Genomic DNA, 27,208 nt, shown 5'->3' on the forward strand with positions numbered 1-27,208 from the left:
TGTAATGAGTTCTATTAGCTTTGGTCTGAAATTTATGTTTATTCTATTTAGACTGAGAGATCTAACAAGTAGATTGGTTCAATTTGGTTAAAATTTAGTATAGATGGTTGGCATGAAGAGGTCACATCCCTTTCCTCTAGACAATCCACCAGGCATCTCATCTTTCCACTGCAAATTTCCTCCAATTGTTCATCCAAGAATCAGCCGATCAGATGACTCAGCTTCTTGTGGCAGTGCTGGTCAAACACTCAATTTTGAAACTTTTGGCACACTTTCCAGGTTAGCTTGACTTTGTTTCTAGATTGGGCCCTCATCTTTTTGTCGTAATAAATGTTGATTGCTTCCAAACTTGCCAGAGAAGGCTTTTCATGCTCAACTTTCATGTTGGAGCCTAATAATTCAAAGAAAAGCATCAGAGAAAATGGACTTTTTCTCACATTAGCTCCTCCCACAACAATTTCAATGTCTCCAGGTTCAAAATTAAGGCACTCTCGACCTTATCTAGCTTTCCATAGCACTGAATTCTCTGATTTTGAATCACTACCGTATCAAGTGAATCTAACTTAAAACAAGAGCCCATTTACATTCTACTAATTTCACTTCTTTCCTAATTAAATTGAACTTAACTTTCTTCTTTCTTAAATCATTTGTGAAAAAAGACCAAGGCGCAGGCAGAGTGAATAATTGTAACAATGGTGAAGTAGGCGGAAGTGTTGATCTCAATTTGAAGGTATAAATGTTTCCAACCTGTATCCATTTCTTTGGTAGGCCACTTTGTCATTTCTTTGGTAGGCCACTTCTGCAATTCCATTTCTAGCCGATATTTCATCTCCAAATTTGGGGTTTAGGCCCTCTTCATCATCAAATCAAAATATTGAAACTTTGAATTCCAACAATGTTCCATTGACAAATCCCGTAGGGTTGTCAATTGTTTCACTTCAAGGCCACCAAAATGTTCATAAATTGTGGGAATCTTATGAGTTTAACCTTGAAAAAGAGAGTTCTGGGGTTAATCCAGGATCAACTTTTCGCTCAACTTTGAATCATTTGTCTCATGAATCAATTCCCATGTGGCCTCTCCCTAGTTTGATGGAAAGAGCACAACAATTCCAGCATCATCCTTCTTTAGCGGTATGCCATTCAAAGAGTTTTCTTCATTTTTTAAGTCATCTTTATTGAGTTTATTTAAATTTTTGTTATGTGTTATTGTTTAATTTCTTGATAAATCTAACTTGTATAGGTGAATGAATCATCAGCAACTTCATCATCATCTGTACTAAATTTTCAGATGGAGCCCCCTTCAAACCAAAGCTATTATGGCAATTATATACCTATGTGGACAGAGGAGGAAAAGGTATGTTCGGTTTAGCTTCCATCTTTTTTCTTAAAAACACTAGATCTTGTACTTGAGTAACCTGAAAGTTCTGTAATGAGTTCTAGTAAATTTAGTCTTAAATTTATGTTTATTCTATTTAGACTGTGAGATCTAACAAGTAGATTGGTTCAATTTGGTTAAAATTTAGTATAGATGGTTGGCATGAAGAGGTCATATCCCTTTCCTCTGGACAATCCACCAGGCATTTCATCTTTCCACTGCAAATTTCCTCCAATTCTTCAGCCCAGAATCAGCCGATCAGATGACTCAGCTTCTTGTGGCAGTGGTGGTCACACACTCAATTTTGAACCTGTTGGCACACTTTCCAGGTTAGCTTGACTTTGTTTCTAGATTGGTTCCTTACGTTTTTGTGGTAATAAATGTTGATTGCTTATTTAGTTGTTTCCAAACTTGCCAGAGGAGGTTCTTCATGCTCAACTTTCATGTTGGAGCCTAATAATTCAAAGAAAAGCATCAAAGAAAATGGACTTTTTCTCACATTAGCTCCTCCCACAACAATTTCAATGTCTCAAGGTTCAAAATTAAGGCACTCTCAACCTTATCTGGCTTGCCATAGCACTGAATTCTCTGATTTTGAATCACTACCTTATCAAGTGAGTCTAACTTAAAACAAGAACCCATTTACATTCTACTAATTTCACTTCTTTTCTAATTAAATTGAACCTAACTTTCTTGTTTCTTTATATCATTTGTGAAAAGGGAAATGTTGAAGATCCAATTCTTTGGCCAGAACTCAGCGGACCAAGTCATTAGCAACCTTACTACAGCTTCTTCCCACAAGCAGTGGCAAAAAAAGACCAAGCCATAGGCAGAGTGAATAATTGTAACAATGGTGAAGCAGGCGGAAGTGTTGATCTCAATTTGAGGCTATAAATGTTTCTAACCTGTATCCATTTCTTTGGTAGGCCACTTTGTCATCTCTCTGAGATCATACCAAGTAAGACTTGTTTTCCTTTTTTCTAAAACAATTTGACAAATGGGGTGGCATGGAAATTTTATAAATTTGCTTATGCAAGCTTGTGTGTGAAAGTAAAAAACCAAATCTGGGCCATGTGAGGGCAGAGAGAAGAGAAAGATAGGGAGATGTAGATTGGTTTGTTTTGATGTTGAAATTTGATGAAAGCTAAGTTTGGTCGGTTATGCAAAGTGGGTTTGTTTATATTTTTGGTGTTGGTTATTGGTTGGTAACAATGAGAGTTTGTGGGGATGTTTATATATGCTTTTGTCTTCTCTTTGTTTTGGTGGGGTATCTAAATCTGACCCTTCATTATAGTTATGATGGAAGTAGAAGGCCTCCATTGAATATGAGTAGATAAGAGAGAAAAAGTGGGAAAGTATCACAGAAAAAAAATGTTTATTTGGGTTGCAGAAATCCTGTTGAATAACTGTGAAATCATGCAATTTTGTGTTGTTTTCATCTTTCAACTAAATCCCCTAGTTATCAGTCATTAGATATCAATCAAAAACCCATATGGAGAAGTGCGGAAGGAATAAACCACAATTTATGAATAAGCAATGTTATGTGTGTACACTTTTAAGTGCATAATCGGGTTTAATTCAAAATTACTTAATTATTTATAGCACATTATCTGTATACTTAGTTGTGTACTAAAAAATGTGTATACAAAGCTATGACCAACCAAAAGCATAATCAAGAACATAAACCAGTGCCAAGGGATAAAGGGCATTTGCAATTGAAGATTCCCAGAGAGGGAAGACTGGGAAACTCCCAAAAGCACCCATCAAAATGCAAACATAAGTCCCATGTCAATCCTCTGAGATAGACAAGAGCTAAGAAAATTGATAGGCATAGGACATTATTCATTGCCACTGCTCCATACAACTGCATAGGAAAAACCTGGAAATGGGAAAAAACTATAATGGCATTTACAGCAATACAAAACTAGTTTCTTCATGAACTAGTTAAATCATGTAAAGGCTAAAACTCTTGCAATAGCTGAATGCGTAATGTTTTATGTCTAATTAACAAGTCTGTAGCAAAAATGGCATGTGGGAATTGAGAGAAATGAGAAACAAACCTTGGAAAATGTTAATGAGGCAGTTCTGATCTTCTTACCCTTGGCCAAAAATGCTTGCTGATACTGCTTCACTTGAGTTGGTTGCCAAAGGCAATGCAATAAGTGAGATGAAGAATGAGGGTATAGCTGTTGTATCTGAAAAGTTGTCAACGGCATCTAAAAGAGGGTCAGCAAAGCCTATAACAATCAATAAGCGCTCAAAGGTAGCTTGGATGGTAAAATATGTCGAATCCCAAAGGTTTTGGATTGAAACTCATTGACATCATATTAAAATCAAAATTATAATTTATCCAATGTAATAATTGTACGGTCAGTTATTAAACTTAAAGTTTTACCTATTTAATGTAGTTGGATTATCTTAAAAAAGATTTCTTATCAGTAAAATAAAAACAAAAGAAAAAAAGTTGAGAGTGTGCAAAATTATCTGAAAACCGAATCGAATCGGTTCCCAAATTAAATAAATAATAAAAATATTTTATGTAAAAATTTCATGACAAAAAAAATGTATTCTTGTCGCAAATTCATTTTCATTCCTCATTACTAATACCACTGATAGAAAAAAAAAAATTATTACCAAAAAAAATAGTCTCTTTAAAGTTCTATTTAATGAGATTTGCAGTAATCACATTAATATTAGCAAACCTAAAATTGTAATAGAAAATGCATATTCTAGTATGGTAAAATATGATGATTAGATTGATAGATTAGTTCCATCTTTATTCTCGAATCTTTTCACATTTATATGACAAATAATTTAGTTTGCATATCAGAGGATGTCCAAAATCAACATAGTCATCCCTTCTACATGCATAGCCCACGAAAACAAAAATACAATTATTTGCTTAAAAATCAATTAGCTTCAATTGGCAAGGTAATTACAGATTAAAGCCTAAATGTTCATAATTGTAATATTAATTTATAAATCGGTTCAAAACTAGGTAATCGAAAATTCTGTTCGGTTTGCAAATCCGGTTAATTAGTTTGTTTAACCGAATTGTCACACCCCTAAGAAAAAGCATCAGCATTTCTTTAATGGAGGTCCATTTGGGGATTTCAGGAGAACCAGGATCACCGTATCTATTTCCTCCATGCACTTCATTGAGCCAATTTTCTACACTTCTGGTGAATTCACCAAAATCAATTTGATTATCATTAGATATATTAAAATCTCTCAGTAATTTGTCACCAGCATCATCCTCATCCATGTTTATCTCATTGAACTTAAATCCTATAATCAGTGCTTTTGATTCACTAACTGAGTTTTTCATCTTTATTCTCATCAATCCAATTTTGAGGCATTAATTGGGTCAAATCGGTCCGAAACCCAATATAAAAAGGCTTGACCTGCTACTATAGTGGGTCGGATCTATAGACTGTTCAAATCAAGCCAGATTGTTGATGATTTAAAAAAATAATAAATTTGAAAGGTAGAAGCCTGAAATTAACTGGTCAACCCTCCAGTCAGACCCACTTCTGTGAGACCCGAACCAACCCTATGCATATAAGATTAGACTGTAAGCCTCATAATTTCATCAGATCAGTTCAGTCTGTATGATCTGTTATTGTACAGGTCTTAAACCTAACCCAGTGGGCTACGCTGGTGTCGATACACCCCACTGCAGCCTCTAATCCAATCATACAGTCTGTCGTTTAAGAAGTCAGTGCAAATAAGAATATATTGTAAGTGGCAGGAATTATTAACTGGAAAAAAAAACATTTATCTTATTCGATTTTAAGGTCAGAAAATGGAATGGGTATGGGAATTGGAAAAGACAAACAGCCCTTTACACTTTACGTTAAAATCTAAGAAGATAATTATATAATGAGTAATGTTGTGTTCATAATCATTTATAATAAACAATTATATATCACAATATAATCATATATAACTATATAATTAAATAACAATAATATATAATCACATCACATAGTTCTATTGTTTTATAATTATAACACATCTTCTTAACTCTGCCTACCCCAAGTCTTAATCAATCACATAGTTCTATTGTTATATAATTATAATGCATCTTCTTAACTATGCCCAACCCAAGACGTAATCAAGAACATAAACCAGTGCCAAGGAGAAAGGATACAACATGTAAGCAAGTAAACAAGTCCAAAGGGGGAAAGTGGTGCGGACACTGGCAAAGCCACCCACCAGAATACATACAACAGCAATAGCCAGCACTTCTGCTGAATAATCCCAACTCAATCCTCTGATGTAGACAATAGCCAAGAAAACTGATAGATAAATCACATTATTCGTTGACACAGTTGCGTATAGCTGCAGCAGAAAACATCAGAAAAGCAAAATAATATAAGACCCTTTAATTACCTCAAGTTGCGTATGGAAAAATAGATAAAAATCAGTGACAAACCTCGAAAAATGTTGATGGGGCGGTTCTCCTCCTCTTCTGGCTGGCATAAATGAGCAATGGTACCGCTACACTTAACTTTGTTGCCACAGGTAGTGCAATGAATGAAACGAAGAATGGAGGGATACTTGTTGCATTGGAAAAGTTAGTAACAGCGTCCTCTAGAGGATGAGCAAATGCAACAGCAATAATGGTGCCAATAATCAACATTGGTACCGCTTTAAAGTAGATCGACTTAGGATTTTCAACATCACAGGTTTGATTCTCCTGATTTGTCTCCGTGCCTTCTGGTAACCTGCCACCAGCAGCATCTTCAATGGAACTCGGCCCCTGATTCGAGGGCTGAAAGACCTACACGACATGAATGAAAGGGAAGTAAGCATCAGTAAATACATGGAACATTTGTTAAAAGCAGTATCCAGTAAAATAGAAAAAGGTTTAAAGAAAGAAGGCTAAGTATATAGAACATACCAAAACTATTATCTTTCCTTCTAAATATACCAATCAAGACATTAGCATTTAACACTAGGGTCAGAAACAATGCTGCTAAATAGGGTTTTAGAAGGAACAACTATTGATAAGGCAATGAAAGAAGAAAATGTCCTCCAGCTATCAACATGTTGATGCCTTCATAACTCATTTCTCCTAGATCAAGAATAACAGATTCTCAAGATTTGTCTTTACACCATGAAGAAAGCTTCATTTATATGGCCTTCTCAGATGAGATTCACTTGATTAATTTAATCTTTCTAACAAGTTATTACAAGAACCAAATAAAATATCATCACAGAATATACACTATGTCAACAAAAAGATTGGTGTGCCTCAATGTCACCAGTTCTTACATAAGATGGACTCACGGAATTTGTCACAGGTATCAAAGAATTCACAGGATGCTATAATTGTTGCATAGAAGAATGGTTACCTGATAAAGGCAATAAGCAATGAACATCAATACCGATAGAATTAGAGCAATCAAAACCGCAAAGTCTCTTCCTGAAGTTGAATGGAGTATCTGTGGTATTTGAACAACAATAAATGGGATGACAGATACAGCCATTATCCTTGCAGTATAGCACGTCCAGATATCCGTACTAACACCGGTTTCTGCAATCAAAGAGAATTTCTTTTTTCAATTTAGAAAATTTTCAATGGAATTTAATTAAAAAAAATCTCCACACTTAAAATAAAGCAGCAATCATAGTCATATCAGGTCTGTTTTCCCCACGAAAATTGAAACTAACTCACCCTAAGCACCACGACCAACATTACCAGCCCTCAACTTCTCCAGCCCTAACACTCTGAAACTATATACAGTAAGAGGGCCCTACAGCCATTTTGGACCTTGTCTCTTTCCTTGTAAAAATAACTATCACTTTCTTGTTGTTTACAACCAATGTACATGAAGATATAGTCAATGTAATGTTTCGGTCCAGGATGTATCTATATAGGATCTCTCTGCCTCATGAAAATTATATTAGTTTCAAGCAACTATTTATTCAATTTCTGCGTTAAAAATGGATGTGGCTTTTTCTATACAGATACAATTTAAATTTCACATTCATTTGTGCTTTTTAGGTGCATGTTCAAAAGCGACTCCTCAAATCCTCACAAACAACTATAACACACTGGTTGTGTCTTAAATTTCATCTCTCTTTCCCCTCCCTACCCCGTCCTTCTCCCCCACTTTGCAGCTACTGCATTGCAGGCTCATAGCTTCTACAACATAAAGAGTTTCTATAATTTTAATTGAAACCCTTAGACAAGAACAAACTTTGAGACAATTCTACCACAAATTAAAAATAGAATACAAAGATGCTACTGCCTTTGCATATTCCAAGTTAAGAGCCGGAGAACTGCTTAATCCAAACTAGATTGGTTATTCAGTCCATCAGTGAAGACTAGTAAAGGACAATTCTGAGTAAAGTTGCATACCAGTTAAGCTAAATCCTTTTGTATTTTGACCATCTTTAGCAACTGAATGCTCAATGTCACATTTTCCAACTACGATACAGGATCCCCATATTACAGTAAGAAGCATGACAGTTGATCCGGCTAGCAATCCCATTCCCATCAAGACCTGACTTTGAGCAGATTCCTTAGTTCCAGAAAGTCCAGACACTGTAAAAAACAAGAGAATTAATCAGATGCAATCAACACATCAATCACCAGGTAAAAATGCAATATTTGAGAAGGAATATTATCTAAATACTTGAACTGGCTACTAACCCCATTCCTACAAATATCTGACTTGAGATATTTCCCTTTTTACAGAAAGTCCAGAGGCCGTACAAATTTTTTAGATTAATACTGCTAATCAAGGTTTGGGGTATGGTGGGAGAACTCCTTTTTTTTTTTTTTTTTTTTTTAATTGAAAGAATATTAACTAGGTAGCAAAGGAACAAAAATGCGAAAAAATCAAAACACAAAAACGAAAACATTGAAATGTATTCTTTCAAAAAATATAGGAAATAGAAACAAAAGAAATTATACAAATATTAAATATATAGGGGGTTTTTTATAAATATAAATTTTTTAATAAAAAAATATAGTATCCTCTAATTAAAAAAATATATAACAATTACATATTTTTTTCCACTTCTTCCGAGAAGTATTTACAAACCCACATTAAAATAAATAAAATCAAAACCAATTAACATTATAAAAAATATATTCAACTTTTAAATTGAAATTGAAAAGAAACATGACTATAAATCAATTAACTGCTTAAAATTAAATAAATAAAATTATAAGCCAATGAAGAGTGTTTTCCCGACCTAGTAAAGTAATTTCAACAATAAAATCAATCACTTATTAAAAAGCTCCCATGTAGTTTGAAGCTCAAAGTCACAAAATGCAGAATAAACAAAGGCTTCTAAAGCACAACACAAATTCACAACTTTCGAAATCCAAATCTCATAAACAAGCCAAGAGTAACAACTCAATAACTCGTCAGATCACAAAGATATAAACTTTGAAGCATAGCCACCAAGCGATTCTGCAATTGAGGTCTGTCACACTACACTAGAGCTGCTCAGCAAAATTCCGAATAGACAAGACAGATAATGAAACATTATTCTAAGAGGAAAAGACTATTTCCTACCCATTTCTTACCCGTATCTCAAAAGCATACTCCTGTCAGATGAAAAATCCAAACACTCACTGATTTCTAAACTGTCATTAAATTTTTTGTTAAATAAAGGGATAAAACCATTATTTTACTGTTTATGTTCTAGTGATATAATTTTATCATATTTTTTCCTTCCAATTTTAAAAGTTAAACTTTACCTCTATCCCTAAACTTTGAAAAGAGACTTTCACCCCCCCTCCACCCCCCAAATCCCTAATTTTTTTTTCACTTTCCCTCCGGCCACTGGCGATGACCTGCTGGAGGGAGAGTGACGAGCGCTCGTCTATTCTCTGGACGATGAAACGTCGTCCAAAGATCTGGAGAGGACTGTTCTAAATTAATGGCTAAATTAGCTAGGAATTCAATAAATTTTCTTGGTTGAAATTAAGCAGATGGAGACGACTGTTCTAAATTAGTGGCGAACTAGATTAAGTGCACTGATGAAGATGGCTATTCTAGACTTCGCCAAGATTTGGCGTCGCCGGAGACGGAGAGGATTCGTGACGACAACGGAGAGGAGATGGTTCGGTTCCTTTTTTACCCCACGATGCGTTTCTGTTGTAGAAACGCGTTTCAATTTCTATGAATCATCGAAACGGTCTCGAAACGCCCGAAACCGAAACTTTTCCCCCAACCATGCAGTGCGTGCTTCCCAGGTGATGACTATGAAACTCAAAACAGATGATAAACAGATAACAAGGTTTCAAAAATGAAACCCTTAATCACAACATCCAAACAAGTTAGTAAAGACTCAAGCAAGAGTTTTTACCAAGAATAAGTACGGCGCTGGTAAGCGCATCCAGCTTGGGAAGAACAATTTGTCCAAAACAACCAGGACCAAGAACCTTCAACATCTCACTCCCGTCAAAAAAACACTTGCATGCCACGAAAGTCAGGTATCCATAAACGCTGATCAAAAACAGGTTCCCCAATGCAGTTGTGGAGCAAGGCATGAAGCCGTAGGCCTGTTTGCAGAGAAGCGCATCCTCAAGGTATTGGGAATCACGGCTAGGGCTGACCCCACTGACGGTGGTGGCACAGAGAAGAGAGAACGACATGAAGAAGAACGAGAAGTGACACCAGTAAGTGGCCATTTGTAGCTACTTTTCGAGTTGATATTTAATTAGCAAAGTTGCAAATCTATGGCAGTAATATAACGACAAAAAAGAAAATGCTAAGAGTTTGGTGTGAGGAGAAAGGAGATCGATGTCAGTCTTCCTTGTTACCTCGGTGGTTTCTTGCTCTGTGATTTGGCTTACAGACACCGTATTCAAGCAGTATGACACCCTTCAAAAAGAGAAGGAAGAAACAGCGAAGGGAGATCAATGATCCGACGGCTTAGAAGCTCCCATCAATAAAACACGTGTTCATGGCCCCACTTGGATGATGATAATAATTTTCTTTTACTACTTTTTTTTCTGGGTGAATTATGGGTTTTGCAACCTTTTTTGTATTTCATGCATTGCGGCTTCCCACCTGAAGACTAATAATAAGGTTGGCTCGAGCTCGAGCTTGATTTGAATGGACCTGAAATGAGTTTGCTTTATTTGAGTTTAAACTATTTGTTAGATTTTTTAATTAAAATGATGTCATTTTAATAATAAAAAAAAAGTTAATCGAATTCGATTTGAGTTTAAACTTAACCATATGTAAATTAATTAGAATCGAATCGAATCGAGCTCAAGCTCAACTCAACTAAGATCAAGAATAACATATTCTCAAGATCTGTTATTTACACCATGGAAGAATTTTGTATTATAAAAAAATAGATAAGATTGTCGGATTTTCATGAGTTTAGATACAATCCACAAAAGTTTATGTAAAAGCTAAACCTAAAACCAAAACGCTTACCGTTAATTTGGGGGTAAGCGATACTTTTAAAATAATGCGTACGTCACTGCAAGGTTGCTGGAGATAGGAAAGTCCAATGCTCCGGGCTTTCACACATAAAACTTACTGTTTTCCTGTCCCATTTTTGTTTGGTTTTTACATGGTTTGGTGGGCCAAGGAATGGGCTAGTGGGGACAATTTTTTATTTGCAAAAACAAAATATTATTATAAAAATAAATATTACCATTAGGTTTAAAATTAATATTTATAAATAATTATTATATTTAATTAAAAATAATATTATTTAAGTACCTATATTACTGTTACTAAATTATAAAATTAATTACTCAAATTATTTTTTAAAATAGTGATCTTATTGTTTATATTTTTTAAATACTTTTTATTATTTATTATTTTTATTAAAAATAAAAATATTTTTTTTCATAAAAATTCAATAAAAAATATTAAAATTATAACATAATTAAGATTATAAACTTTTAATACACAACTAGATAAGGTATTTAAATTACACTAAATCAATTAGTATAAATGGGTATACAAAATAAAGTAGTTAAGAAAGATACTACTTTACCAAAGGAAGTAATTAAGAAGAATTTTCTAAGATAAGTTGATGTGTTATCATGTAATTGAGTGTTATTTTATTTTTTATTTAAAATCATCTAAACACATGAAGACACATTATTTGTACCTAAATCATATATTAAGAATGTGAACGCATAGTTTTTTTTTTTTGTGTGTATATATATATATATATATATATATATATTTAAAAAAATATATGGTTGTTAAATAAGTTGATGTGTTAATATGTAATTAAGTGTTACTTTATTTTCTTTCATTGTCGTGTCAACAGTTGTTTCTATTAAAACCCTCTTTAATAGCACTCTTTCTAACCATAGTGTTAAATGCTAGCATGCATGCACATAATTTGATTCAAACTGTAAAGTTGAATCAAACTATTAAAAAACTACAGTTTTGTTTGGTTTGATTGATATAATTTTTAAAAGTAGTTTTTAATTTAGATTTTAATTTTAGTGATTTTCTAATCTAAGTAAATCGTAAATCATATTTTTTTAAATATATATATATTTATATTAGACAAAAAATTTTAATAAACAATTAGGTGTAAAATTTGTTTTTTACATATTTATTTTATTATTTTCTTTACATGTATATTGTATTTATATATTTCATATTTATTTTATATATTTATATTATGTCATAAAAAAATATAATTAAATTAATTTTATTAAATAATATATATTTATAAATGAATAATTTTAATAAGTTTAAATTGTAATTAAAACTATACCTTTTAGTGTAGTTGGAGTTCTAAAATAGTTTAGTTTTCAAACATTTTTTTTTCAGTATGGCTTGAAAAAAACTTTCAAATCACACCCACCAAAGTTTGGTATGTTTTATGTTACCATGTCCTGTGGTTAGATATACTGCAGTTTGAAATTACCCTAAAATTGAATGCAAATGCTTTTTCTGAATCACCGGTTGTACCCAATTACCTTTCGGTTTTCATCACAAATATTCTGTAAGTTCATGCATAAGCTAACCCTCTCTTTAAATAAAACAACTTTGAGTCAGATTCTAACACACTGCAATTTGTTTGCCAAAAGAAATTACCCTAAAATTCAATGCAAATGCATTTCTGGATCACCGGTTGTGCCCAATCACCTTTCGGTTTTCATCACAATTTTTCTAGAAGTTCTTGTATGAGCCAACACGTCAGTTTGTTTGCCAAATGAAATTTCCCTAAAATTCAACGCAAATGCAAATTCTGGATCACCAGTTGTACCCAGTCACCTTTTCATCACTGGCTTTTTGTTTTTGTTTTTTTAAATTTCCATAAATAAGAAAAATCCCACCAGAATGCATACAACAGCAATAGCCAGCACTTCTGCTGAAAAATCCCAACTCAATCCTCTGATGTAGACGATAGCTAAGAAAACTGATAGATAAATCACATTATCCGTTGACACAGTTGTGTATAACTGCAGCAGAAAACATCAGGAAAGCAAAATAATATAAGACCCTTTAATTACCTCAAGTTGCTTATGGAAAAATTGATAGAAATGAGTAACAAACCTCGATAAACGTTGATGAGGCTGTTCTCCTCCTCTTCTGGCTGGCATAAATGAACAATTGTACCACTACACTAAACTTAGTTGCCATAGGTAGTGCAATGAATGAAACGAAGAATGGAGGGACACTTGTTGCATCGGAAAAGTTAGTGATAGTATCCACTAGAGGATGAGTGAATGCAGCAACAATAATGGTTCCCATAAACAACTTTGATACAGCTTTCAAGTAGATCAACTGCGGGTTTTTAACAACGTCGAAATTTTCCTCTTCGTCTCCCAACAAATCATGCTCCCTCTTTGTTTTCTGAACATGATTTGCAATATGTCACAACCTTATAGCAACATGCCATCCTGGACATAGATGCAGGTCATATTGTGCAACCTTACCTCGTAAAAGTCACTTATAAGTTTTGCTGACTCAGAACCAGGATCACCACATCTATTTCCTCGAAGTACTTCCTTGAGCCATTTTTCTATAGCTCTGATGAATTCATCTAAATCAATTTGATTGTCCAGACTTGTGTCCATCTATTTTAGTAACTTGCCAGCAGCATCATCCTTATCCAAGTTTATCTCGTCAAACTTAATTCCCATGATCAGTGCTTTGAATTCACTGACTGAAAGTTGTCCATCTTTGTTCTCATCAATCCAATCAAACAGTCTGTCATAAGAAGTCAGTGCTAATAAGAATATATTATGAGTGGCAGCAATTATTAATTGAAAAAAACATTTATCTAATTCTGTTGTCATGGGAGAAAAGTGAATGGGTAAGGGGATCAGTTTTTGAGTTTCAAAAAAAAAAAAAAACTGACTTTTTCAAAACTTCTTTGTTGGGTTCTCCTCTATCATTCAAGAGCCTTCCCACAGCATGCTGACTCGGATGTTTCATAATTCTTGATGTCACACGCCTGTGCCTTGCATAAGCAATACGCCGCCTCTGAATCCAGGGCTGAGAGACCTAAATGACATGAATGAAAGGGAAGTCGAGCATCAGTAAATACATAGAAAATTTGTTAAAAGCAGTACCCAGCAAAATAGAAAAAAGGTTAAAGAAAGAGGAAAGATCTTACTAGCTATGTATCTTGAAGATACCAAACCTTCTTAATATACCATTCAAGACACTAGCATTTAACACTAAGGTCAGAAACAATGCTGTTAAATAGGGTTTTAAAAGGAACAACTACTGATAAGGCAATGAAAGAAGAAAATGTCCTCCTGCTATCAACATGTTGACGCCTTCAAAACTCATTTCTCCTAGATCAAGAATAACAGATTCTCAAGATTTGTATTTACACCATGGAAGAAAGCTTCACTTATATGGCCTTTTAAGAAGAGATTTGCTTGATTAATTTAATCTTTCTAACAAGTTATTACAAGAACCAAATAATATTGGTGTGCCTCAATGTCATTAGTGCTTACATAAGATGGACTCACGGAATTTGCCACAGGTATCAAAGAATTCACAGGACGCTATAATTGTTGCATAAAAGAATGGTTCCCTGATAAAGGCAATAAGCAATGAACATCAATACAGATACAATTAGAGCAATCAAAACAGCTAAGTTTCTTCCTGAAGTTGAAGGGAGTATCTGTGGTATTTGAACAACAATAAATGGGATGACAGATATAGCCATTGTCCATGCAGTATAGCAAGTCTAAATATCCGTACTAACACCGGTTTCTGCAATCAAAGAGAATTTCTTTTTTCAATTTAGAAAATCTCCAATGGAATTTAATAAAAAAATCTCCACACTTAAAATAAAGCAGCAGGCATATTTATAAAGTCTGATTTCCCCACGAAAATTTAAACTAACTCACCCTAAGCACCATGACCACCATTACCAGTCCTCAACTTCTCCAGCCCTTACTCTCTGAACCTATATAGAGTAAGAGAGTTCTACAGCAATTGGGACCTAGTTTCTTTCCTTGTAAAAATAACTATCGTCTCTTGTTGCTTAAATCAAATGCACATGAAGATATAGTCAATGTAATGTTTCAGTCCAAAATGCATGTACATAGGATCCATCTCGCTCATGAAAATTAAATTAATTTTAAGCAACTATCATTCAATTTCAACGTTATAAATAGATGTGGCTTTTCCTATACAGATACAGATTAAATTCCAAATTCATCTGTTTTTTCTAGGTGCATGTTCATCAGCCACTCCTCAAATCCTCCTAAATAGCTATAACGCACTGATTATGTCTTAAATTTCATCTCTCTTTCCCCTCCCTCCCCCATCCTCCTCTTCCACTCTGTAGCGACTGCATTGCAGGCTCATAGCTTCTACAACATAAAGGGTTTCTATTAAAACAGAAACCCTTAGACTAGACCAAACTTTGAGGCAAGTCTTCTACAAATAAGAAATAGAATTCAAACATGCTACTGCCTTGGCATATTCCAAGTTAAGAGCTGGAGTACTGCTTAATCCAAGCTAGATCAGTTATTCAGTCCATCAGTAAAGGACAATTCTGAGTAGACTTGCATACCAGTTAAGTCCTTTTGTATTTTGACCATCTTTAGCAACTGAATGCTCAATGTCACCTTATCCAACTACAATACAGGATCCCCATATTACAGTAAGAAGCATGACAGTTGATCCAGCTAGCAATCCCATTCCTACCGAGACCTGACTTTGAGCAGATTCCTTAGTTCAAGAGAGTCCAGACACTGTAAAAAACAAGAGAATTAATCAGATGCCATCAACACATCAATCACCAGGTAAAAATGCAATATTTGAAAAGAATAATATTAAAAAGGGCACTTGTAATACTTGAGCTGGCTAGTAATCCCATTCCTACTGATATCTGACGTTGAGATATTTCCTTTTTTTCAGAAAGTCCAGAAACTGTAACAAGCAAGAGAATTGATCATACGGAATCAAAAGATTACTTTTTTTTTTTTTTTTGAGATTTCTCAGCTAAATATGCACTAGTATTCCACATCAAATATTTCTACTACTTGATGCCATGTACAAAGTCTAAGGTATCCTTATCAGTATTAAAAAGGAGGAGGTTGACATTGAAGTTCAAGTTTTGGAGTTTCGAGGGGTTTATATGTTAATTACCCTAATTTTTATATATATGTGTGTGTGTGTGTGCGCGCGCGCATATGAATAGCATTGTGTGCACAAAAGATGATATGTTATTATATGATTGAGTATTATTTTGTCTCTATTTCAAAATTACTCAATTACACAGTGAGATGTCACTATTTGTGTATAAAATTGTATACATTGTTTATGCATATGGTTTTTATATTATGAGTTTTTAGTAATGATAAATTGTGAAATAATTTTATATTGCTAACTTAGTATTACAATAAATATATATTTATTTTATTTGTTCAATTGCGCCATAAATATTTTTTATTTCATCACATTTTTCATATATTTAAATAAAATAATTAAAGGAAAGAGAGTTCAAAGTCTTGTACTGCTGGAGGTTGACCACCACTCTCTCAAGAGTTTGCACCATAAAACTCAGAACAAAGGAAAAGGTTACAAAAATCTCGCTCTTGGTAAGACCAATAACAAAGGAGAAGAAGAGGGTAATAGTGATTTAGACACTTGGAAATTTAGTAAAAAAATCTAGGAGTATACTTGCTAAGATGATAATTGCTGATGAGCAACCATTTTCATTGGTACAAAGAAAAGCTTTTAGAGTTTATATTAAAGCAATGCAACCATTATGGAATCGTGTTTGGTGGTTCATGGTGGTTAGAAATTGTATGAAGATTTTCATGAGTGAGAAGTTAATGCAGAAAGTTGAGATATTATTTGGGTACTTGATAAATGTGTTAGAGCTTATGTTTGAATTTTATAAGCAAGTTTCTTCAAGTATGCAAATATAAGAAGATGCAGCTTTGAGTTCCTCTCAAGCCTTGGTTGTTATTGATTAGTTTAGTGCTGCTAGTTGCGAAGACAACAAATCTGTGTGTCACATGGATCCTCACCAACCTCATATTGGCCGATAATTCATCCTTGTTCAGGAGATAGGAGGGTGGAGATTGGTCGACTCTAGTCGCTAAAGAAGCGGCAAGGGAGAAATTGCAAATCTTAGAGGGGACATAGTCATTTTTCAAACTTTGGGTGAGAGGAAGGTGAGGGAAAAATTGTTAGTTTTTAAACCTGAGGGGAAAGATGTGATAAATTTATAATTTTTTTCAAAAATTTTTATTAAATAACGATTTTAGCTTTGACAATAACAGTAAAATTTAACAAAAAAGTAGACATTTAGATTTTCAATAGTTAACAAGTGAAAAGTTGAGTTTACACCAAACCATGGGTGGGAAATAGTCATTTGGCTACAAAACTATATACATAAATTTATACACAAATAATAATATGTTATCATGTGATTGAGTAATTTTAAATTAGATATAAAACAATATTCAATCATATGATAACATGTTATTATTTATGTATAAATTTATAAATATTATTTGTGCATATAATGTTACTCTATAATTTTGAAAGTAGATCATGTCTAGTCTGCTGTAATGTATCATATTTTTCTTTTGATGTTTTCTTAAGGCCAAAGGACTATTTCCCACCCAAAGTATGTTATTTTCTCAAGTTTCCCCCTTTTAACTTTGAAAATCTCAAATATTTATCCATGACTGATTAAAATTAACGAAAGTAGAGGTAAAATCGTCATTGTATCTATAATATTAAAAATAAACTAAAATATAATATCTGTTTGCCTCTTTAAACTTTAAAAAACTAAAAGTTTCCCCCAATCTATATTTTAAAAAATGATAGTTTTTCCCTAAGGTTTAGTTTCCAGATATCCGGCATCGTTGTCGGCGGCCTCTCCCTCTCAAAGTATCCTCTCTCTCTGACGATCTCTCTCCACCCATTTAGACGCCTGATTGGTGTTTGAGAAGACATGAAAGAAGAAGAGTTTCGTCGGAGAATACGAAACTCTTCGTCTTCCACACCTTCTTTTACGCCGATCAGACCTCTAAATGGGTGGAGAGAGACCATCTAAGAAGGTGGATGGTTTGAGAGAGAGAGACCGTCGACAACAGTGTTGGATATTTAGAAATTAAACCCTAGGAGAAAACTGTAATTTTTTAAAATTTAGGTTGGGGGAAACTTTTAATTTTTAAAGTTTAGAGGGGCAAACAAAGATAAAATTTTAAGGGTTAGGGTTCTATAAATTTTAACTACTCATAGATAGTTATTTGAGATTTTCAAAGTTAAAGAGGGAAAACTTAGAAGAACAACATACTTTGGGTGGGAATTAGTCCTTTTGGCCAATTTTTAAAGTCATGATTTACACCCAAAAAAAAAAAAAATGTGATTCCTATGTTTTCAATAGGCTCACACTTAATCAGCACCATAAAACTCAAAATAGAGGATAAGGTTACAAAAATCTACCTGTTAATCATAAAAGAATAAAATTATATATAAATAATAAATATTAATTTATTAAATTTTATATTAATTTTAAATTAAAAATAAAATAATATTTAATAATACGATTATTTATACAGAAATATGTACGCGTCATTCTCAGGCACAATACTACTCAGCACAAAATCCAAACAGGTTAGTCAAGCGAGAGATTTTACCGAGTATGGCGCTGGGAAGCGCGTCAAGCTTGGGAAGAACAATTTTTCCAAAACGACTGAGACCAAGAATCTTCAACACCTCACTCCCGTCAAAAACACACTTGGATGCCACGAAAATGAGGTATCCATAAATGATAATCAAAAACAAGTTCCCCAATGCAGATGTTGAGCAGGGCATGAAGCCATACGTCTGTTTACAGAGGAGCTCCGCCTCAAGGTATTGGGAATCACGGCTAGGGCTGACCCCGCTGACGGCGGCTGCAGTGGAGAGAAGAGAGAACGATAGGAAGAGAAGGGAGAGGTGAAGCCTGTTGATGGTAGCCATCTTAGTTGACTTGATGCGAATTCTAAAGACTGAAGGCCAACTTGTGCTTCTCGATATTTTGTCATAAAGGACAGACTAGATTATTATTTGACTACAAAATCTTCTTTTTACTATCAGAATAAATTAATTAAAATCTATTTTGAGAAATAAAATTATATATATAAATAAATAGTATAAATTTATTTTTATAAATTGAGGTAAAAGTTTGGTTTTTTTTCTTACTTTAAAATTATCTAATGAGATGTTATCATACCAATTTGTATAAATAATTTTAAACAATTTTTTTATGTTAAAGGACTTATTCCCATCCAAAGTTTATTGTTTTCTCAAGTTCTCATGTTTTAATTTTGAAAAACTTTTATCCACTCATAGGTCATTAAAATTAATCGAATTTATCAATTTTAAAATTTTATATTACTTTCCCCCAAACCCTAAAAAATAATGGTTTCTCCCTTAGGTGAAGTTTTAAAAAATCATATTTCCTCCCTTGAGTTTATATTTCCATATCTGGCCACTCCTTTAGACGCCATTTTTGGCGATCTCTCTCTCTCGATGGTTCCTCTTTCTATTGCAGTCTCCCTTAGCATCTTTCCTCTCTTCGGTGATATCCGACACTTGTCTAAGAAGACAAGTGGTTTGGAAAGAAGAAGACAAGTCGTTTGGAAAGAAGAAGACTACTCCTCTTCTTTTGGGAAGACAATTTATCTTCCCAAACGAGAGTTGTATGTTGTTGGAGGGAGGAGAGACACTAAGGAAGACCTTCAAAAGAAGGGAAACCGTTTGGAGAGAGAGATTGTTGATAATGGCACTAAAGAGACTGGTTGGATATTGAAGTTAAACCCAGGAGAAAATGTGATTTTTCAAAACTTGCTCTAAGGGATAAATTGTTAGTTTTTAAGGTTTAAAAAAGAAAAGAAAAGAAAATTTTAACTTATTTTAATATTACAGATAAAATAAAGATTTCGCTGCTAAAACTAGCAAACTTAACAACCACTGAGTAAGTAAAAGAGTTTTTCAAAATTAAATAATGAAAAGTTGAAAAACTTTTCTATTGCATTCTCCCTTAGCATCTTTCCTCTCTTTGTTGATATCCGACACTTGTCTAAGAAGACAAAGAAGACAAGTGGTACGGAAAAAAGAAGACAAGTCGTTTGGGAAGAAGAAGACTACTCCTCTTTTTTTGGGAAGACAATTTATCTTCCCAAACGAGAGTTGTATGTTGTTGGAGGGAGGAGAGACGCTAAAGAAGACCTTCAAAAGAAGAGAAACCGTTTGGAGAGAGAGATCGTTTATAATGGCACCAAAGAGATTGGTTGGATATTGAAGTTAAACCCAAGAAAAAAAGTGATTTTTCAAAACTTGCTCTAAGAGATAAATTGTTAGTTTTTAAGGTTTAAAAAAGAAAATAAAATAAAATTTTAATTTATTTTAATATTACAGATAAAATAAAGATTTCGCTGCTAAAACTAACAAACTTAACAACCACTGAGTGAGTAAAAGAGTTTTTCAAAATTAAATAATGAAAAGTTGAGAAAATAATCTTCCCCTAGACAATTTATTTATAGATATAGTATGTAAGGATGACAACGAGGACGGGCAAAAGAGGATTGATATCTCCATCTTTACCTTCATCCCTGGCCAGTCCCTATTATGAGGATGACAGATTCTCATCTCTTCCATTAATAACAGTAATAGCTTCCAACGGAGATAAGTAATGTTGCCCCGTTAAATATGAATGTATTTTGACTTTTGACTTTTTTTTTTCAATATTTTATCATGTAAAGTGTGTTAAAGGGTTAAGACTGGGGTGGTTCAGTCTGACAGAGATTAGCCAGGCCCAGAAAACTCTTCGTGTGCTACCGTCAAAGTCATTCAATACTATTTTGTCTGGCTTTCAAATCTGTTCCTAACATTTTTGTGCCATTCCAACAAAAACTTATCAAATGGGAAAGTTTTGTGCATAACTTTATATATAAATAATGATGTATTATTGTATAATTAAATAGTTAAAAATTAAAAAAAATAATATTTAATTACGTAGTGATACATCATATCCCCATATCTAGTGATTTCATGCCTATTATACTGTATCATATGTGAGGGTGAACAATTGTATACCCAAGTGGACAGAAGAGGAAAAGTTATGTTCAATTTAGCTTCCATCTTGTTTCTTAATAAAAATTATATCTTGTACTTGAGTAACCTGAAAAGTTTCGTAGTGAGTTCTAGTAGCTCTAGTCTGAAATTTATGTTTATTCTGTCTAGACTGAGAGATCTAACAAGTAGATTGGTTCAATTTGGTTAAAATTTAGTATAGATGGTTGGCATGAAGAGGTCATATCCCTATCCTCTAGACAATCCACCAGGCATCTCATCTTTCCACTGCAAATTTCCCCCAATTGTTCATCCCAGAATCAGCCGGCTTCTTGTGACAGTGCTGGTCAAACACTCAATTTTGAACCTTTTGGCACACTTTCCAGGTTAGCTTGACTTTGTTTGTAGATTGGGTCCCTATGTTTTTGTCGTAGTAAATGTTGATTGCTTCCAAACTTGCCAGAGAAGGCTCTTCATGCTCAACTTTCATGTTGGAGCCTAATAATTCAAAGAAAAGGATCAGAGAAAATGGACCTTTTCTCACATTAGCTCCTCCCACAACGATTTCAATGTCTCCAGGTTCAAAATTAAGGCACTCTCGACCTTATCTAGCTTTCCATAGCACTGAATTCTCTGATTTTGAATCACTACCTTATCAAGTGAGTCTAACTTAAAACAAGAACCCATTTACATTCTACTAATTTCACTTCTTTTCTAATTAAATTGAACTTAACTTTCTTGTTTCTTATATCATTTGTGAAAAAAGACCAAGCCACAGGCTGAGTGAATAATTGTAACAATGGTGAAGTAGGCGGAAGTGTTGATCTCAATTTGAAGCTATAAATGTTTCTAACCTGTATCCATTTCTTTGGTAGGCCACTTTGTTATCTCTCTGAGATCATACCAAGTAAGACTTGTTTTCCTTTTTCTAAAACAATTTGACAAATGGGGTGGTATGGAAATTCTATAAATTTGCTTATGCAAGCTTGTGTGTGAAAGTAAAATACCAAATCTTGGCCATGTGAGGGCAGAGAGAAGAGAAAGATGGGGAGATGTAGATTGGCTTATATATGCTTTTGTCTTCTCTTTTTTTTGGTGGGGTATCTAAATCTGACCCTTCAATATAGTTATGATGGAAGTAGAAGGCCCCCATTGAAGTAGGTAAGAGAACAAAAGTGGGAAAGTATCACAGAAAAAACAATGTTTATTTGGGTTGCAGAAATCCTGTTGAATAACTGTGAAATCATGCAACTGTGTGTTATTTTCATCTTTCAACTAAATCCCCTAGTTACTAGTTCAATATCATAACAAGAGGCCTTCAAGATAACTCAATTTGAGATTTTAATTAAAATCTATTTATTTGTCTTTCAAAACATGATTTCCAGAGGAAGTTCATTATCATAAACTTGCTCAAAAAGAGTGTCTCAAAAGAGTAATGTTATGTATACATATTTTTTAGTACATAAATAGGTATATAGATGATATATCATCATTTGATTGAATGTTACTTTATCTTTAATTGAAAATCACCAAATCACATGATGAAATATTATCTATTTATTTATTTGTGTACTCAAATATGTGTACATATTCTTTTATTGATCTCAAAATCCCAACGTTCTAGCTTAAAAAAATCCTGAGGTTGCAATTAATCATTAGATATCAATCAAACACCCATATGGAGAAGTGGAGAAGGAACGAACCACAATTTATGAACAAACAATGTTACGTGTATACACTTTTGAGTATATAATTGGGTTTGATTCAAAAATTTTTAATCATTTAATGGCATATCATTTGTGTACATAATTGTATGTTAAAAAATGTTTATACAAAGCATGACCAACCAAAAGCATAATCAAGAACATAAACCAGCGCTAAGGAAAAGGGATAGAGGGCATTTGCAATTGAACATAAACCAACCAAAGGCTTCACTTGAGTTGGTTGCCAAAGGCAATGCAATAAGTGAGATGAAGAATGAGGGTATAGTTGTTGCATCTGAAAAGTTGTCAACGGCGTCTACAAGAGGGTCAGCAAAGGCTATAGCAATCAATAAGCCCTTGGGGATAGTTTAGATGGTAAAAGATATCAAATCCTAAAGGTTTTGATTTGAGACTCGTTGACATAATATCAAAATCAAATTCTTAATTAATTTAATGTAGTGATTATACGGTTAGTTATTAAACTCAATATTCACTTGTTTAATGTGATTTATTCGCTCTGAAAGAGATTTTTCATCAATAAAATAAAAACAAAAGAAAAAAAGTTAGGGTGTGCAAAATTATCTGAAAACCGAACCGAATCGGTTTCCAAATTCAATAAATAATAAAAAATATTTTATGTAAAAATTTCATGACACAAAAAAGTGCACTCTTGTCGTAAATTTATTTTCATTTCTCGTTACTAATACCAGTGATAGAAAAAAATAATTTATTACCACAAAAATAGTCTCTTTAAAATTATATTTAATAAGATTTTCAATAATCACATTAATATTAGCAAACCTAAGATTGTAATAGAAAATGCATATTCTAGTATGGTAAAATATGATGATTAGATTGATAGACTAGTTCCATTTTTATTCTCAAATCTTTTCACATTTATATGACATATAATTTAGTTTGCATTTAAGAGGATGTCAAAAATCAACATAATCATCCCTTCTACGAGCATAGCCCACGAAAACAAAAATACAATTATTTGCTTAAAAATCAATTACCTTCAACTGGCAAAGTAATTATAGATTAAAGTCTAAATGTTCATAATGAAATATGGTTATAATTGTAATATTAATTTAAAAATCGGTTCAAAACTAGGTAATCGAAAATTCTGTTCGGTTTGCAAATGCGGTCAATTAGTTTGTTTAACCGAATTGGCACACCCCTAAGAAAAAGCATCAGCATTTCTTTAATGGAGGTCCATTTGAACTATTGATAAGGCAATGAAAGAAGAAAATGTCCTCCAGCTATCAACATGTTGATGCCTTCATAACTCATTTCTCTTAGATCAAGAATAACAGATTCTCAAGATTTGTCTTTACACCATGAAGAAAGCTTCATTTATATGGCCTTCTAAGATGAGATTCACTTGATTAATTAAATCTTTCTAACAAGTTATTACAAGAACCAAATAAAATATCCTTACAGAATTTTCACTAAGTCAACGAAAAGATTGGTGTGCCTCAATGTCACCAGTGCTTACATAAGATGGATTCATGGAATTTGTCACAGGTATCAAAGAATTCACAGGATGCTATAATTGTTGCATAAAAGAATGGTTACCTGATAAAGGCAATAAGCAATGAACATCAATACAGATACAATTAGAGCAATCAAATCAGCCAAGTTTCTTCCTGAAGTTGAATGGAGTATCCGTGGTATTTGAACAACAATAAATGGATGACAGATATAGCCATTATCCTTGCAGTATAGCAAGTCGAAATATCAGTACAAACACCGGTTTCTGTAATCAAAGAGAATTTCTATTTTCAGTTTAGAAAATCTTCAATGGAATTTAATAAGAAATTTCCACACTTAAAAAGAAGCAGCAGGCATAGTTATATCAGGTTTGATCTCCCCACGACAATTGAAGCTAACTCACCCTAAGCACCATGACCAACATTACCAGCCCTAACACTCCGAACCTATATACAGTAAGAGGGTTCTAAAGCCATGTTGGACCTTGTCTCTTTCCCTGTAAAAATAACCATCACTTTCTTGTTGCTTTCAACCAATGTACATGAAGAAATTGTCATTCGGTCCAAGGTGTATCTATATAGGATCTCTCTGCCTCATGAAAATTATATTAGTTTCAGGCAACTATTTATTAAATTTCTGTGTTAAAAATGGATGTGACTTTTTCTATACAGATACAATTTAAATTCCAAATTCATTTGTATTTTCTAGGTGCATGTTCATCAGCGACTCCTCAAATCCTCACAAACAACTATAACACAGCTGAATATGTCTTAAATTACTAGACCAAACTTTGAGACAGTTCTTCCACAAATAAGAAATGGTAGAATACAAAGATGCTACTGCGTTGGCATATTCCAAGTTAAGAGCCGGAGAACTGCTTAATCCAAACTAGATTGGTTATTCAGTCCATCAGTGAAGACTAGTAAAGGACAATTCTGAGTAAAGTGGCATACCAGTTAAGCTAAATCCTTTTGCATTTTGACCATCTTCGGCAACTGAATGCTCAATGTCATGTTTTCCAACTATGATACAGGATGCCCATATTACAGTAAGAAGCATGACAGTTGATCCGGCTAGCAATCCCATTCCCACAAAGACCTGACTTTGAGCAGATTCCTTAGTTCCAGAAAGTCCAGACACTGTAAAAAACAAGAGAATTAATCAGATGCAATCAACACATCAATCACCAGGTAAAAATGCAATATTTGAGAAGGAATATTATCTAAATACTTGAACTGGCTAGTAACCCCATTCCTACAAATATCTGACTTGAGATATTTCCCTTTTTACAGAAAGTCCAGAGGCTGTAAAAATTTATGAGATTAATACTGCTAATCAAGGTTTGGGGTATGGTGGGAGAACTCTTTTTTTTTTTTTTTTAATTGAAAGAATATTAACTAGGTAGTAAAAAAACAGAAATGTGGAAACATCAAAACGTAGAAACGGAAATATTGAAACGTATTTTCTCAAAAAATATAACAAATAGAAACATAAGAAAATGTACAAATATTAAATATATAGGGGGTTTTTTATAAATATAATTTTTTTAATTAAAAAATGTAGTATCCTGTATTTAAAAAAATATACAACAATTACATACTTTTTTCCACTTCTTCCAAGAAGTATTTACAAACCTACATTAATATAAAAAAATCAAAACCAATTAACATTATAAAAAATATATTCAACATTTAAATTGAAAAGAAACATGACTATAAATCAATTAACTGCTTAAAATTAAATAAATAAAATTATAAATCAATGAAGAGTGTTTTCCCTATCTAGTAAAGTAATTTCAACAATAAAATCAATCACTTATTAAAAAGCTCCCATGTAACAACTTTCAAAATCCAGATATCATATACAAGCCAAGAGTAACAACTCAATAACTCATCAGATCAAAAAGATATAAACTTTGAAGCATAGCCACCAAGCAATTCTGCAATTGAGGTCTGTCACACTACACTAGAGCTGCTCGGCAAAAGTCTGAATCGACAAGACAGAAAATGAAACACTATTCTAAATTAATGGCTAAATTAGCTAGGAACTCAATAAATGTTCTTGGTTGAAATTAAGCAGATGGAGACGACTGTTATTAATTAATGGCGAACTTAGATTAAGTGCACTGATGAACATGGCTGTTCTAGACTTCGCCGAGATTTCGCGACGCCGGAGACGGAGAGGATTCGTGACGACAACGGAGAGGAGATGGTTAGGTTTATGGTACTGTGAAATTGCAACGTGAAAGGGGAACGAATTACGCGTTTCATATTTTTATAAATAACCGAAACATTCCTCCAACCATGCAGTGCCTGCTTCCTTGTTGATGACTATGCTCCAGTCAGCACCATAAAACTCAAAACAGATGATAAACAGATAACAAGGTTTCAAAAATGTAACCCTTAATCACAAAATCCAAACAAGTTAGCCAAGACTCAAATAAGAGTTTTTACCAAGAATGAGTATGGCGCCGGGAAGTGCATCAAGCATGGGGAGAACAATTTTTCCAAGACAACCGGGACCAAGAATCTTCAACATCTCTCTCCCGTCAAAAACACACTTGCATGCCACGAAAATCAGGTATCCATAAACGATGATAAAAAACGAGTTCCCCAATGCAGTTGTGGTTGTGGAGCAGGGCATGAAGCCGTACGCCTGTTTGCAGAGGTGCGCCTCCTCAAGGTATTGGGAATCACGGCTGGGGCTGACCCCACTGACGGTGGCGACGGTGGTGGCGCAGAGAAGAGAGAACGACATGAAGAAGAACGAGAGGTGACACCTGTAAATTCCCATTCGTAGCTGCATTTCGAGTTGATTTTTGATTAGCAAAGTTGCAAATCCGCCGAAGTAATATAACGACAAAAAAAAAAGCAGTAGCAGCTTGTGACTAAAGAAAATAAATGGGGAAATTTTAAAAAATGGCCAAAATACCCTCCCATTAAGCAAAAATGCCCAAAATCACTATTTTCAAGCAAAAATACCCAAATTCACTATTCTTAAGCAAAAAATACCAAAATTACCCTTTTCCTCATTTATTTAACTCTCTCACTCACTATGGGGGTTAAATATAATTTTAGATAAATATGAAGGGTTTTTGGATAGTTGATATTATAACAACTCTGCTGTTATAT

General features: G+C 33.6%; 1 protein-coding gene and 2 pseudogenes across 2 annotated transcripts; 1 reads left to right on the forward strand and 2 right to left on the reverse strand.

The window, feature by feature from the left end:
- The first annotated feature begins 1,239 nt into the window (after positions 1 to 1,239).
- Positions 1,240 to 2,542, forward strand: LOC123201809. 2 transcript variants are annotated; one of them, XM_044617371.1, is made up of 4 exons: positions 1,240 to 1,354; positions 1,524 to 1,704; positions 1,794 to 1,989; positions 2,096 to 2,542. In XM_044617371.1, exons 2-4 carry the CDS (start codon positions 1,529 to 1,531, stop codon positions 2,147 to 2,149), a joined length of 426 nt encoding a protein of 141 aa, XP_044473306.1. In that variant the 5' UTR covers positions 1,240 to 1,354; positions 1,524 to 1,528; the 3' UTR covers positions 2,150 to 2,542. The 2 variants fall into 2 exon arrangements, with proteins under 2 accessions (XP_044473306.1, XP_044473305.1); XM_044617370.1 differs by having other exon boundaries at positions 1,245 to 1,354; positions 1,529 to 1,704.
- Positions 2,543 to 3,025: 483 nt separating this feature from the next.
- Positions 3,026 to 10,034, reverse strand: LOC123201696 (annotated as a pseudogene).
- Positions 10,035 to 12,357: 2,323 nt separating this feature from the next.
- On the reverse strand, positions 12,358 to 26,882 carry LOC123201697 (annotated as a pseudogene).
- Between the last annotated feature and the right edge of the window lie 326 nt (positions 26,883 to 27,208).

This window comes from Mangifera indica, chromosome 18, assembly GCF_011075055.1.
Source record: "Mangifera indica cultivar Alphonso chromosome 18, CATAS_Mindica_2.1, whole genome shotgun sequence".
Taxonomy (NCBI): Eukaryota; Viridiplantae; Streptophyta; class Magnoliopsida; order Sapindales; family Anacardiaceae; genus Mangifera; species Mangifera indica.